The sequence below is a fragment of the Ammodytes marinus genome (genome assembly GCF_949987685.1).
Source record: "Ammodytes marinus genome assembly, chromosome: 2".
NCBI lineage: Eukaryota > Metazoa > Chordata > Actinopteri > Uranoscopiformes > Ammodytidae > Ammodytes > Ammodytes marinus.
In genome coordinates this window covers 21,959,179-21,975,275 of record NC_137231.1, presented here as the reverse complement: position 1 = coordinate 21,975,275, position 16,097 = coordinate 21,959,179, and the positions used below count along the sequence as shown (strand labels likewise).

The 16,097-nt window shown below is 39.2% G+C and overlaps 1 protein-coding gene across 1 annotated transcript in view; it reads left to right on the top strand.

Annotated features, from left to right (window-relative positions):
* The first annotated feature begins 3,705 nt into the window (after positions 1-3,705).
* Positions 3,706-16,097, top strand: part of cbwd (COBW domain containing) — a 14,089-nt gene continuing 1,697 nt past the window's right edge. The window contains exons 1-13 of the mRNA XM_080048751.1: positions 3,706-3,756; positions 4,372-4,533; positions 4,905-4,991; positions 5,470-5,566; positions 6,093-6,184; positions 7,676-7,735; positions 8,127-8,164; positions 9,643-9,689; positions 10,604-10,690; positions 11,072-11,116; positions 11,780-11,836; positions 14,064-14,115; positions 15,961-16,029. Of these exons, the coding sequence (XP_079904877.1) occupies positions 4,416-4,533; positions 4,905-4,991; positions 5,470-5,566; positions 6,093-6,184; positions 7,676-7,735; positions 8,127-8,164; positions 9,643-9,689; positions 10,604-10,690; positions 11,072-11,116; positions 11,780-11,836; positions 14,064-14,115; positions 15,961-16,029 (849 nt within the window). The 5' untranslated portion in view covers positions 3,706-3,756; positions 4,372-4,415. The remainder of the gene's footprint in view (positions 3,757-4,371; positions 4,534-4,904; positions 4,992-5,469; positions 5,567-6,092; positions 6,185-7,675; positions 7,736-8,126; positions 8,165-9,642; positions 9,690-10,603; positions 10,691-11,071; positions 11,117-11,779; positions 11,837-14,063; positions 14,116-15,960; positions 16,030-16,097) is intronic.

The following is a 16,097-nucleotide window of genomic DNA, read 5'->3' as shown; positions in this document are numbered from 1 at the left end:
TATTGAAATCAGTTAAGAAATAAGAACAGCGCCCTCTAGGGTCACATATTCTGACAGGTCACAGCTTTCGGTGCAACACCGGCACGTCAATAAAATACTGTAGTTTACACCACACTGACAGATTTAGTCGATGCTGAATATCTTTTGAAAATCAAACACAGAGGCAAGGCGTAGCCTATTTGATAGATAACTTGATAGCCAGTTTAGAAAGTAAACGGCTGTATTCTGGAAGTAACGGCTCTCTCGGTTTGGGACGTTACTAACCCGAATTCGACAGAAAAGAAAGCACTAGGCCTACTTTGTGTTAATGTTAAAGAGACATGTCATTGTCTTGTCTAAACGGCTCCTCACTCGTTATTATTGTCCTTGCTTGTTTTATGAATGAAGTGAAACATAAATTAAAGCCACTGATCTGAACGTATCTTTATCATCATGTCAGTTAGACATCCTGTGGCTATATACCCATGGATAGGCTATCGGTCAAACATCAGACACTTGACTAAAATATGCTCAAACTTGTCACCTTAGCCTTATAACCTCACTGAGTGAAAATTGAAAGGGAAATTTTAAAACTTACCATAAAACAAAGCAGGTCCATTCAACTCAGCGCTGATTCCACCAGGATTCACTGGACCGTCTGATTTAAAGATGGAGGCTTGCAGTTGTTTTTTACCGGTTATTATTACTGTACCTAGATTGACAGTAGCGCAATATTTCCCAGAAAGCTTTGCAAATCGACAGTAATGTACTGTATAACTAAAATACAGTAAGATACTCGTGGCATAACAGTAATATTACTGTGAAAACAACCAAATCGACAGTACTTTACTGCATAGCGCAACTACAGTAAGAAACTGATGACATTACGATATTACTGTGAAAACAACAGAAATCGTTTACAGTGTATATTTGATTAGCGTATAGCTCATTTGCATATAGAAATTCATTTTCAAAGAAACTTGTAAGACAAAAAATGGTGTTTCACAAACCATGCAAAGCACGATGCATATGTGCTCATTGTCCAAACTGCCAGTGCCTCTGCCAGAACAAAAGACAGTCTCAGAAGGTGATGACACAGACTTGTTAGTACTCTTGTTGCATCATGCTGATCTGAATGCACACAAGCTTGGCAAGTCTGACCTGTATGGGTTCAGTTTGGTGAGCCTAAACTGACCTGGCTGGTTTTATCTGTGTTTTATCTAGTGCCGCCCAATTTCTTCCCTAAAGATCTCTCATTACATTGGTCCATTTCATCACTCAATTTGGCCCACCTGATCACATACTTTCAAGCAGCACTGTATGGTGCATAAAATAGACAAAGGAGTTACTTGGTTCCACGGTGTGTGACAATCTCCTCTTTCTCCATGCCATTTCAGGCTGTGATTCTATATCTCGTCTATTTGGCATAGGAAAGGGAATGGCACTGAAAAAAGTAAAAAATTACACTAGCTAGGGGAGGGGTAATCTAATTCATGAGAGGCACCTATACCCCTGGCAGGTAAGCCAGGCAGTTTTTCAGGTTAGAGGCCAGTCTAAAAGCAGCATCGCCATCACCCATTGGCAGTACGATGATTGGATATTAAATAAGTGTGGAGCTCATGTGCATATTCAAATTCATTTAAAAAGAAACTTGTAATACAAAAAAAGTAACTTTTCAAGTATACGTTTACTATGTAAAGTTTTATTGTGGTAGGAGTAAAGGAAAAAATTAAGCCTATTTGGGTTTATTTTGGGCGTGTACGATTAGTGTATAGCTCATTTGCATATTAAAATTCATTTTCAAAGAAACTTGTAATACAAATTATTTTAATTATCATGGATACTTTCATTGTGTAAAGTTTCATTTTGATAGGACTAAAGGAAAAAAATAGCCCTATTGGGATTTATTGGTGTTTCGCCTTATTGGCACACATCTCGGATTGATGAGAATTAAACATATTTCCCCAACTAGGATTTCTTAGGACTTTTAGTATGTTGTTCTGGACACCTCATAGAAATGATCTGAGCTGAAAAAAATTCTTTTACAATTTATTCTATGAAAAACGTTATTTTGCCTGGACTATAAGCAGACTCAGTTGTCTTCCCCCCTCTCTCTCTCTGCTCAATACGTGCACGTGTGTGGCAGCCAGGGGGAGTAGGCTACGTCAGAAAGAAACAAAATCCAGTTTCTGAGGAGTAAATATGATATTATTTCCATAATAGTAGGGGACAGCGGGGTCAGTTGAAAAACTTTTTTTCTTTCCATAGAGCCATGTCAATACCATAGTATTATTTCTCGCTGAATATGATAATACTGGTCAGTTTCATAGTTAGGCCTATTGTTAATTTGTATAGTTCAAATACATCAAAAATAAAGAATCTGGTGATTGACATTGACATTAGCCAGATAGTACCATGTTTGCCACACAATCAGACAAGCTCTCAATTGGATACTATTAAGACATGGATATATTAAAACCACACTGTTGTCTTTCGGTGAGGGAGCCTAGGCCTATATGTACTTTCACAAAGTTTCAAAAAGCATTGATTTCATTAAAACACTTTTGAATAACCTTAACTGACCCATGTTTTTATATTTATGTATTACCTTTTAGAGTTAGAGAGAGCCCCATCCAATCAGTTCTCATGGTGGATCAGTGATTTGACACAGACTTTAGACATTAAGCAAACAATGTATTACAGGACACTTCATGCATCTATTGTGTAAGTGTGAAGCCTTGAATGGAAAGGAGGAGTAATTCAGAGTAGTGTTCACGTTACACAAGTGTTTTAATTGCTATGGTCTAAATTCCTGCTCTGAGAAAATGTATTTTTGAAATTACTGTTCAGGGTTAACATGGTAAGTGTGTATGAGCTCTCTACAAAGAAATGGAGACAATGTTGCAGCTGAGCTTCCGTCTTGTTACATTTTGTATCAGGACTCACCCCTATTCATCCTTTAATAATATAGAATCATAACATTTATACAAAGTATTTCCAAAGGACTTCTGATGTTTCCTTAATGAATGTAAATAACATGTTACATCCTTGGATTTATTACACACAATTATTATCTTTAGTGTGGGTATTTCTGTGTTTACATTATAAACTGGGATGTAGCCTAGCCTACATAACCACCTACATAAGGTGTATGCATTCAATTATTTTCTCAATTTGATTTGTTAACAAGCAAAACTTGACTAGTGTATAGGTATTGTATGTTGCTGTATATTGTTTTTTCTTATATGTATGCCGTTGGCCTATATAGCCCATAGGCCTACACCTGTTTGTATCACAAAGTTTGTTAGTTTATATTTAACTATCTTTGTTCAGCTGGTTGTCCTTGTTTTAGCTGCATTTCTTCATGTAAAAAAAAGAAAAAAAGGAGTGTGTATAATTATATTGAGAGCAACTTAAAACCGATCAGATATTCCTTATATCGCTTTACACTTTGTCAATAAAACTGATTCTGGTTCTGGTGGACATAAACTGGTCGCTCTCTTGTGGTTGATGTTTGTCACTACACCAAGATTAGGCTAGTTGTATGACAAACTACAGCAACGGAAGGAGACAACATTTCTGTGTATTTATTGTCGTTCAAAAATATTCATAATTTCCTCGTCGCTTTATTATGATGGTATATTCTTCCCTGCCTTCCTGCAGACTTTTATGTCCATTTTAAAGTTGAACAAAAGCGGAACCATTGTTGCCACTTCAGGGTTTTGACGGAGTCTCTACAAGTGTAGCACGCTGTCAATACAAGCAACAGCAGAGCAGGTGAGAGCATTTTCCTGGTGAAAAATACTTTAAAATCTTTACTTCTACAAGAGGCTTGTAATATTGATGTGTAATAAGCCTTTATGAAGCATGGAAGGTCGTTAGGTTTTGCTGTCGCTGCGAATTGAACCGGTATTAGAAGGAGATAAAGGCAATGCTAAATGTGAGCTACATGCTCATTCAGTGACTAGCCTACACACTTTCTAAAACTGCTAATGTGTTCTAAGCTTTCTTTATATGTCCATGGTTCTTAGAGGGATTAAAACCAAGTCATCAATCTTATTTCCTGTTTTTTTTCCCCTGAATATCTTTATGACTGAATAATTTATACACATTTCACTAGATATCATAATAGGCGATTTTAGATAATAATCTTCATGCAGTTTAGTATCTGATCAGAGGTGCAAAAAGCAGTGAAATGGTAATTGATGTTTATATATCCTAATATTAAAAAAGTAAGGGTCATATTATGGTAACGTGTAGTAGTTACAGTGCTAATATGGACAGAAGTATATTTACAAGTTATGTGTATGCTGCTTTGGAAATAAGTTTAAAAAAAATCTACTAATCGATAAATCGATCTGTTAAATTTATATTTATTTCCCAATTCATCAGATCAGATCCACCTTGAGTCCCCACTCACAGACGTTGTCTCTGCTATGGAGGGTATGGTGATGGAGGAGGAGGAGGATGATTGCCCAGAGCTGGTGCCCATCGACACAAAGCCTGGTACTAATGGAGAGCAAATACCTGTCACCATCATCACAGGCTACCTCGGTGAGAGAAGAACTGTGTCTCTCTCCACAGCTTTAGTGAGCGTACAAAGGAGATTATAGTTGAAACGCTGCTCTGTTCTTAAACTAGAGTATTGTTCTGTCTCATTATGATTTCATTATATATTTCCTCTTATTTTATTTGTCTGATTCAGTCATTTATTGCTGTTTGTTTTGTTTTTGTTTCATTGATATTGGGTGATTGTGTTGTTATTGTTTGTATTAATAACCAGGAAGACAAGTGATCACTTTGTGGAAGCTAATGGGGATCCAAATAAATAAGGAATAAAGAATTTTAGTTTGATAAAATGGCTAAAGTATTGATGCAGAACCTAATGCATTGTACGCTTTTGTACTCATGTGCTTTCTTTACAGGTGCTGGAAAGACCACACTCATGAATTATATCTTAACAGAACAACACAACAAGCGGATCGCTGTCATACTCAATGAATTTGGAGAGGGTAAACTAATAAATGTCCTAAAAAAATCAAAATTATTAATAGTGAGTGAACTGAGATGCAAAGATGCTGGCTGCACACTGATTGTGCTATAGACTGGATGCCAGACTTGATTTTTGTTAGTTATTTCTTCACCGGTCCACAAGATGGCAGCATAATAACAAGTTGACTGAGACCGATCCAGTCTCAGATTTTTTTAAGTCGATGAACTCTGGCATGGCAATGTGTGTCATATGTTTGCTTTGGACTTAGTAATAGTTTTAAATTAGCGTATCTTTGTTATATTGTTATGTATTAAGCATAGGCTGGTTTGGCTGGTGTTATTTTTTGACTTTGTTGAAGCGGTGTAAAAACCTCCTTTATATGGCATTTGGAAATCTGCATTAATCTTCGAAAATATAGAGATAATGTCCTCTTTGATAGAAGCTGGTCAGTATTCATCAGATAATTTGTTTTTATCTTTGCCATCCTCCACCTGCAGGTAGCGCCCTTGAGAAGTCCCTTGCAGTGAGCCATGCTGGAGAGCTGTATGAGGAGTGGCTGGAGCTGAGAAACGGCTGCCTCTGCTGCTCTGTCAAGTATGTAGATAAAATGGCTCATTTGGGCTGACAGTAGTTAATCGAGGTTGTTCCTTTTGGTGCTGCAGTTTAAATTCCTGGGCTAATGCCTGATTTTTTAAATTTATATAGCCCAACAACAACAAATTTGCCTAAGTGGGCTTTGCAATCTGCATAGCATACAACACCCTGAGACCAACAATCTCGTATAAGGAAAAACTCTTCCCCCAAAAGAGGAGGGATCCTTATCTAAGGACCGCAGACATGCAATAGATGTTAGAACTGACTAACAGACAAATCATAAAATAAACACATTTAGATGACACAATTACAGATACAGGTAGATTGTAAAACATATGTGAAGAATAAGGGTCCAGCAGAACCTTATCTCCACCACGAAGCCCTGGAAACAAAGAGAGGACACATTAGGTTATAAGCAGTTTTATTAGGTTTATTATTTTATTTCATTGAGTTAAAATGTATGATTTGTGAGTAGTTCACTGGGTTTACAACCCGGGATTGTTTTTTATTAAACCTTTTTTTACAGGGACAATGGTCTTAAAGCCATCGAGAACCTGATGGAGAAGAAAGGAAAGTTTGACTACATCCTCTTAGAAACCACAGGACTCGCTGATCCAGGTATCACACGTGTTTGCAAAGTTTAAATATATCAGCTATTAGGTATAAGGCTAAAAAGGTACCAACAGAGTAATTTAACTGCCATGTTAGCGTTTTCTTGGATTTCCACTTTTTAAAAATGCCATTCTTGACTCTGTTGTATATAAGTGCGTCAATTTAGGCTTCAGACTGCCTCTTCTCATAGCATGCTCTGTCTTTTCATGTAACCCAGAACATATTCCCTGCACAATTATTCCGGGATGACCTGATCAAGCAATGACATAGAGTGCTTTTTCTCTTTATGTGTGTGAATATTGTTTAAAAGCCTGCAGGTTTCTTTGTAAAACCCATATCAACATTTTGTAACTCTAAGGACCAGACTTGTGTCTGTGACTGGAGCATCCGAGGAGGGCTATTTCCATTAGGGCAGCCAGTCCATCCATTCCTTAGTTTTGAATCAGGAAATCAATATGCCATCACAGGGCGAGCGCTGTAACAACTGGGGTGTGTCGCTAAGTGACAGGTGTCAGGAGGTAGCGGCATGGGCCAGGCTACAGGAGCTGTCCTCAGTGCTCACTGCTTTGGCCACGTCATTGGGCGGGACAGGACTTTTTATGGACTAGGACAGGTCCGTCATTGGCCCTGGCAGAGCTGTCAATCATAAAGGCTCTCGGGGGGATTCTCCTGTTTTTCATTCAGGCAGAGGTTGGATGAGTTGTGTGAAACATGCCACTCAAAAACAGTGTTTTCATTACGCATCCATCAAATATTTACAATGCTTTCTTATTCTCGCTCGGCCATTTGACAAAAGTGCATTATGTGAACAAGCTGTGGCCCGGCACGGCGACATAGGGGTCTTGTAATAGCCGCGTCCACAGGAAGATGGAAACAAACCAAATTTACCAGAGGGAGATAAACAATTGAAAGCTTCTGATATTGGTTTTATCTGCTCCACAGAGCTCTAGCAACAACAACAAAAATGCAGGGGTTCTGAAAATATTGCAATACTGAGTTTAAATACAAAAAATGTAGGTGTGGATTTCATTGTATAAAGTGAATTAACGCTAAAATTACTCATCATTTCTAGACTGAAAATGTTCTAACATTTTAAAGACGTAATTGTCCAAATTAATTAATTATAATAGTCACTAGTTGCAATTATTATTCAAATTATTTTAACCTAAGTAATATGTCATACAGTAGATATAGTGACAAATCTAAAAAAAAAACACGGTTAGCTCCTTCAACCAATTTCCAATAATTGCAAAACATTCTCACATCATCAAACTTGTCCCACAGTGTTTACCTGATTAACCTAAGTTATTCATGTGTAACATGCTATTTATGTTTGTGTATTTTTTTTCTATTATTTAAAGGTTTTAATGAAAACACATTAGGAAAGTTTACAGAATAAAAAGTTACGATTTACCTGCTTGACATTTAAAATGTTTGGGATTTATGTATGCATGTCAGCCATTAACTTCTAACACACCAGTTCCTATCCTCTGGTAGGAGCTGTGGCCTCCATGTTCTGGGTGGATGCAGAGCTTGGCAGTGACATCTATTTGGATGGTAAGATACTTAGATGAAACATGAGTCTTACTTTAACATTCAAAAACAATTAACACTGAAAGGTCTAATGGGGTCAAACCCAGCTCCAACTATAGTGCAATTTTTAGACATTTATTTCTGACTGAGCTGCCTGCCTTGTTTTAAGAAACAAGTACATATTTTCTTTGTTTGTGTATTTATTTTACTGTGTCTCCTCACACTCGTTTCCCAGCTGTCGGCTGTGTTGTGACAGCCCAGCCGGCCAAAAGTGCACCTCCAAATAACTCTGACAAAAGTGGTTTAGACAAACAGACAAAACCAAACACCAAAAGGCCGTCTGCAATTCAGAGAAAGAAGGTGCAATTTCGGTTTGATGAACTGATCACTATTTCTTTACTTTCACTATCCCCAGGCATCGTGACCGTTATCGATGCCAAATATGGACTGCAGGTATGTGCTTTGTTTAAGAAGCTTCTTTGCTTGTTTAAATTTTATTTTATTTTTTTAGATATCTTTTGGGGCGTTTTACAACCTTTATTTGACAGTTCAAGTCAGAGAGCACAGAGTGGAACTGGGAAGAGAGAGGGGGTTGGCATGCAGTAAAGGTCCACAGGTCGGATTCGAACCCGTGGACCACTGTGACAAGGACTGAGCCTATATGTTACGTGCTTTACCCACTACCCACTGGAGCGCCCCGAGAATTTCACTTTTATTGCAAAATGAATCGACAGAAAATGAAACGAGACCCTTATCAAGAGTTGATCAATTGCTTATGATGTTCATTTTTCACAATATTTTTGACATTTGATAGACTCTTTAAAATTGAAAACAAGATCTTTTTTTTACATTTTTATAATCACTTGTTGCAGCCAGAACCATCTTGTAGCCAGACCTTGAAGCATTCGCTGTATTTTCCTCTTATAGCAAAAGTTTGATAAATTGTGCTTTTTTTGTGACTTTCAGTCCCAAATAAGCTGTTAAACTTGTGAGATTGTTTGTAAACCCTGCGGTACATAACAAACACACACAGACAAACATGCACACACACACACACACACACACACAAAACCACACATCCTGCCCTCCCTATGCTATTTAAAAGGAACAGGACAAGTGACACCAAGATAATGGGCTTTAATTTTGAAGGTGTCATGCTCAGTCTTCAGTGAGGTGACACATTTCACGGCCTATAGGTGCTACACTCTCTCGGTATTTTCATTAGGGGGGGGGGCAGATGAAGGGGATAATGTCAGAAGGAAGGAGAGGATAAGTTATAGTGAAGGAGTAATTGATATCGGAGATGTGACCATCCTAATAGGACTGTCACATGCGCTCACCTGTCTGTCCCCTCATCCGTCCCATGAAATATCCGTCTGTCTGTCTGAGGGGGTTTCATGGTAACTGGAGCTCTCTGCCTCACACCCTCTGAGAAAGCATTTGTCTCTTGGTGCAGAGGTCGTTGGTTAAAAAAAAAAGCAGCGGTTGGCCATTCTATTAAGTTCTTTTTTTAATACGTTTGTGTCATTCTTTCCTCAGAAATGAATCGGGGCTGTGATGTGCGTGGTGACAGTTTAATGTCAGATTGACAATCAGGGGGTCAGCTTCCAGATTAACGCCTCCTGCTCTGTCATTACATATCAAATGGTTTTTCAGGGGGGAAAATAATGCGTATTATCGGCCCCTGCACCGGACACAAGAGGAAAATGAAAAGCTATCTCCTTTGGTTTTCATGTGTTGAGAAAGTAACTTAGTTTACAAAGATAAAATGCAGGCATTTTTGTTTTTACCAAGTTATTGCCACATTTTCCCGTAGGCTGTTGCCAACACTCGCTGATGTTTACATTTTTTTCCACAAATGTGTCCTTAAAGTTGGTCATATTTAGTCTCTGGTTGCTTGTGCAAGTAATGACCACTATGCTTTTCTGCAGCAACTAATAGAGGAAAAAGCAGAGGGACTCGTCAATGAAGCAGCCAGGTACAGTACGTTTGCTGTGTTTTTATTTATTTAGGAAATAGTCTAGGAAATACACCTATTTGCTTTCTTACATGCAGTAGATTAATCATATTGCTCGTTTTACACTTTTTATATGGATTACACAAACAAGATATAACATTTTGACTATATTCATTATACCTTTGGGCACATCCATGTTAGCTGTTTCCCTCCTTTTCCAGTCTTTGTGCTAAACTAAGCTAAGCTAATCATTAGCTGATGGTAGCTTTACATTTACCGCACATGCCAGTATGGGATCTGTGTTATCAAACAGCAACACAGCAATTAAAGCACGTTTTGCCAAAATGTACACTACTCCTTTAAGACTAAACAAAGCACCCAGTGTCCACCATGCAAAGGTCTCATGACGTGCTGTTGAAGGTACTGTTGCCACCCGCCTGTCTTGTCTCCCTGGGTGCTCTCTCTCTCTCTCTTGCTCTCTGTTGGCCTCTTCCAGCAGCTGTGTGGATGTGGTGGTGGTGGTGGTGATGTTGTTGAACAAATACACTGTTGAAGAAAGACCAGTTGCACGACCCCTTTGCATTCTTGGGCTTTTGTTTGTGTTTTCACCTCTAAACTAAACAGCGATCAGCTCCCATTTGAGTTGGGCATGTACCGCCCACCGCCACCCAGGAAAACAAACACACACACACACACACACACACACACACACACACACACACACACACACACACACACACACACACACACGGCTGGTAAAGAAACCTGTCCGAACACACTGTTTAGTTTTATATTTTTACACACAATTAAAATTTTGTGTGAATGTAATTGTCAGAGAGAAGCTGATCTTGGTGCACGGTTCCTTTCCCTCTTGTTTTTATGCACAATGTGTCACATTTTCAGATAAGCTGATTGTTGTATTTACGTCATTTTAGGCAGATTGCTGTCGCTGACCTGACCATCATCAACAAGACAGACCTGGTGACTGAGAAGGAACTCACTAAAACACGAGAGGCTGTCAGGTTAGCGTCACGGTTCAGCTTGCTTATCACACCCTTTTTTCTACTAGTGTTTTGCTTTTTTATCTGTAACAACGATCGAGGCTAGTGGGTAAAGGAGATCGCACCTCCAGAGCTTTGGAACAGCCTTCCACTACCAATCAAATGCTCACCCTCTATAGGCAAAACTCAAGACCTACATGTTTTTGATGGCTTTCAATTGATTGTTTTGGTTTCTGTCTTTTAGTATCTCATTCTTTTTATTTTATTAATCTTTATCTCCTTTATTAAGTCAAAAAGAACAAAGTTGTGTGTGTGTGTGTGGGGGGGGGGGGTAAAGTGGTAGGGACAAGGTTCATTTTGTCTATAACCCAAGTTTTTAACTTTTTTTTTCGAACACCTTAGGTCAATAAATGGTCTCGTCAAGATCCTCGAAACCCAGAGATCAAAGTAAGTTATCTATTGATGAACAGCATTTTTTTGTATATTTATTTATTTTTCCAGGTTCCCTGCTTTGTTTAATGTAACAGATGAACTCCAAATGCCGTTCCTGCTCAGATCTTTGTATCAAAGATGAAGTCGTGACATTGTTCAAGACAAACCCCCGACACACACACACACACACATATATATACATCCACAAACTGCTCCAGAGTAAATACCAAACCTTCAATAGTGTCCAGTTACCCAGAAGTCTTTGCTCTTTGACCCCGGGTCTTCGAACCGATGAGGGGTTGTGTATGTGTGAATGTGCCTGTGCGCAAAACCTGTGTGTGTATATGTGCAGTCTGTGTTAGCATAAAGTGTGTTATTGGACCCAGGTAGCATCTGTGTATCTATATCAAAGCTGTGGGTGTGTTTTGGATCTGCACACACACAGAGTTGAGCCCAGGGTGAACAGATGAAAGACAGCGTGCAGCGAGGGGTTAATCGGAAAAACATCCCCACAGCTTTTTGCTGGATTCATTTCCCTCGCTTTCCGTTAATGTTCGTTTTTAGCCAACTTGAATAAGCTGAAAAGTCTTAGTTGATTTGTAACACATTGTGGTGTAGTTTGATTTTTTTTAAGTAAATATATATTGAAGTCAAATAATCAGTGATTTTCTTCTACAGGGTAGATCTGTCTGAAGTGCTGGATCTGCATGCCTTTGACAGTAAGGATGGAGCAAAGTGAGTTGGTTTTGTCTCGTATTTGTTTCAAAATGGATTCATTTCAGGGTGAAAAAGTATATATACAGTATACTGTATATATGTTAACGACCAAGAAACATACTTCACAAAAAAAGGAATACCCTATTTTAAAGCATATTTCCAATATTGGCATTCCTCACATATTATATACAGTATCTTTGAGGATTTCTTTTTTTTTTTTTTTTTTTTAAGATATTTTTTGGGCATTTTTATGCTTTATTGATAGTGCAGAGAGACAGAGGTGAAATGGGGCAGAGAGGGGAGTGACATGCAGAGAACGACCGCGAGTGGCAATCGAACCCGGGTCTGCTGCTGGGCCCGGCCCGGGAGGGGGACGCCTTACCAACTGAGCTAAAGGCGCCCCCATCTTTGAGGATTTCCGAAAGTAGTTGTATTTTAATAATTGCTGAGTGGGACATTTTTCATATCTGAAAATCTAAATTAAAGAAAGAAAAAAAATGAAGGGAAAAGGCAAAATAAAAAAGGGTTAGTTGTTAATTCGGGTTTTCATCACTTGTTGGAGCTCTCAAATGACCCTTACAAAATCCCAGGATGTTGCACCGCTCAGTCCGACACAACAACAGATGCATTTACCGACACAGCTATCAAGAGTTTGAAATGGATATATCACCTGATTTATTCATTTAAAAAGGATAAAGCCGTCTATATATAGTGCTTGATACAAGACCAAATATGATACAAAAACATACTGAGCAAGACATTAATCCATTTTTTTTTACATGAATAAAAAATATAATTGTCAATGCTCTCTTTATGTTACCTCCAACATATCTTCACTGACATCTCGTCGAACTTATCCACTGACATTCTAAAAACTATCAGTGAAAGATCAAGAGCTCATTTTGACTTCATCGATTGGCTCTTGTTTTCCGGGGTGCGTCTGAACTATGCACCCAGCGGTCTTTAATACCGTTGCTCTCGCCACGTTTTCTCTCTAATTAACAGACTCTTTTTATTGAGCGTCCCCACTGTTACACGGCAGGGTGGTCATCACATTGTAACCCACTGCTAGAATGTCATTCTCATGAATAGGGCCCGGTGTTCATCCTTTCATGTGAATGAAACGGGCCGCGGTGTTAAAGCTCTCTTACATGGGCCCTCCGGTCAGTGTCTCTGAGACCAGCTGCAGAGGATTAGAGCTCTGTGTGTCCACTGCACCCCCCCCCCCAACCTTGTTCCAACAGATAGCTCCTTTGCCTTTGAGAGTCCAGGCCCCCCTCCCCACCCCCATCCATCCCACGCTGGCTGTTTGAAGCGGCCCCCCACCAGCTCCGCCTGTGTGGCACTAGCAGCACGCAGGGCTCAAGCTGCTGGACACAACATTTAGCCTCCTTGTGAGGTCAGGGACAATTTGAAGGGGTGTGGGGGGGGGATAGGGGAGAACAAGGGCAGTACGTTTGTTTGGGGGTGGTGGTGGGTGTTTTGTAGGACTTAATTGCCATTTTCTAAAGTTTTCACAAGTCCATTCAGAGCTGTGTCATTAAGCACCGATACAGCACACAGAGTATACTGTAAAGAGACAGGCGACAAAGGCTAAGACTGTCCATGTGCCTCCACGCTGCATGAACACATGGGCGGAGAAATCAAATCTCTTGTGTACATTTGCTTGCTTTAGATGGTGCTTCTAATTCACCTTTGATTTGATCAGCAAAGTATCATTAATATAAAAAAAAAGTTTGTTTTTTTACAAAGGAAGGCAATACAGTTACAGAACAAACTACAAAAGCAATAAAACACTTAACATCCCACAAAATAAGAACAATTTTAAAATCTTGATTTAAACGTTCTATAATTAAAAGGGTTTAATGGCAACTTACACCTCTGGTAATTAATCCACCTTTTTTGTAGAGCTTTTGAGTCCTAAAAAAAGCAATATTTGTGTGTGAAATCTCATCACTGGTTGCATTAAATATATCATTTTTCTGTTTTAACTGGCAAAATTACAGCTACCAGTTCCATTCCCTGAAGCTCCAAAAAACAGCCATGTATAGTATGCTCATCCTACAGATGCATTTGTTGATTCATTTTTAAACAGTAAAAGAATTTGATATGATTAAGGTTGAGGAAGCAAATATATGGTGGTTATATATTCTCTTGACTATTTTAATAGAAATGACTCTACTATGTTGAATGAAACTGACAAAAATATGTTGTGATGTTTAATCCCTTTCTTCTCCTCCTAAAGTCTAGCAGAGAAGCTCCAACTTGTGAAATCCACAAGACCGCATCTCGACAAGGTATAGACCGTGCGCTCTCTTTCTTTACTCACTTTATTCTTTTTATTCATTGACCGCCCGATACCGGCCCTCCGTGCCTCGCTTATTATGGTTTTCCTTGTTTTGTTTGCTAATTTATTTCAACACATCATTTCCTACAGGATAAAGGGATGCTTCCTCCTCGGGCTAACATTGTGCCTTGCATTCCCCCAGGCTGTGACACTGGAGTGAAAACTCCCTCCCTGCTTTGGTGTTTTTTTGTGTTGAGATCAACTGGAGGCTTTTGATGTTTTTTTCTCGTTACACTACAAATAGACCTGGTCTGGGTCATCCACCGCAGCATAAACAGTCTGATGACTAGGCACACTGCATTGGCTAGACTGACTAGAGTCTTGCCTACGTGGTTATTGCTTTACAGTTCTTTGAACTGAATCCAGATGTCATAAAGTGTAGTATAAAGGGCCACGTTTCACCATTCAATTAGCAATTGCATGTGAAGATGTGAATGGGAACCACTGGTGCACCACTTTGTGTGTGAAAATGCAATTTATTTTCCAATATCCAATCATCAATTTCAAGTCATTTTTTTTTTATTCAAATTTTCAAATATCTTTTTTTTTTCTGGGGGATGAGTCTTAAGCCATTTCTCTTTATGTTTATCATTAGGCTTTAAACTAAATGAGCTCTCGCGGCACTTAGGCCTCATCTTGTTTTCATTTGAGCTTTATACCCATGAACTTTTATCACAGGATGAGGACAGATGAGGGGTTGTTTGTGTGGGTAAATAACGCCATTGTTGTCTGTTTTCTCCAGGTTCCCCTTTCCCGCATGAAGCTTACCCGTCCCCCAAACCCTCCCCCCTCCTTTCCCCCCACGTTGCTCTTTTCATGTAAATGAGAATGCTGTTTTTCTGTTGTTATACCAAATGACAAGGAAGTGTGTAACCTTAACACTTCAACAGAAAACCCCCCAGATATCTACAAAGTGCCCTTTTAATGCTGTGAGGAAGTATCGGAGGGGTGTGTGTGTGTGTGTGTGTGTGTGTGTGTGTGTGTGTGTGTGTGTGTGTGTGTGTGTGTGTGTGTGTGTGTGTGTGTGTGTGTGTGTGTGTGTGTGTGTGTGTGTGTGTGTGTGTGTGTGTGTGTGTGTGTGTGTGTGTGTGTGTGTGTGTGTGTGTGTGTGTGTGTGTGTGTGAAGGAGGCAGGGGGCAGATAAAGACAGGGGTGCCATTACTGAGTTTCAGGTGCCAAGTGGAGTTGTGGTTTTCGACACGGCCATTGACAAAGTCATCAGCCGGGGGCGTAAAAACATGTCTTTTGTTTAACGTTCATAATGACTTTGCCGTTTCAGTGAACCAAAATAAATATCCGTTCAAATGTATTTTGAATAACGGTTTTCAGTGAACTCTAGGTGTTAACGACAACCTGAAAAAATCTAAATCTCAAAACACATTAGATGCCATTGAAAGTGACTTAATCGCGTTCTATAGTTTAGTACATTTTCAGGTACTTTGCTTGATTGTTTCCAATGTATGCATTTACATATGTTTACTTCACTGCATTTCAATGGAAAATGTTGAACAGTTGAACAAACACATGATCAGTCCATAAAATAATGCATTATTATAAACCACAGAACAGCACGTAAAGTTGTTCAAATTAGCTGCAACATGCAGGACTTTTACTTGTGATGGAGTATTTGCTCATTGTGATGTGCTGTTTTTACTCGAGCAAAATATATGATACATTCTTTCACTGTTGTGAAATCTGTCAGTAAACACACAGGAATTGCACACCACAAAAATGTCTTCATTTGTGTGAAGATTGACAACACTTCCATGTTATTTTTTTTGAATGTCCTCCTCAGAGTATTTTAACTGTAACGTTTGAGGTGAGCGGAGATCTTCCCGAGGACGCCTTGAATGTCTTTATCCAGGTACATTCACTCAGCATCACTCATTTCAGACCACTCCAGTTTGTTTCCCAGCCACCATTACTACTACT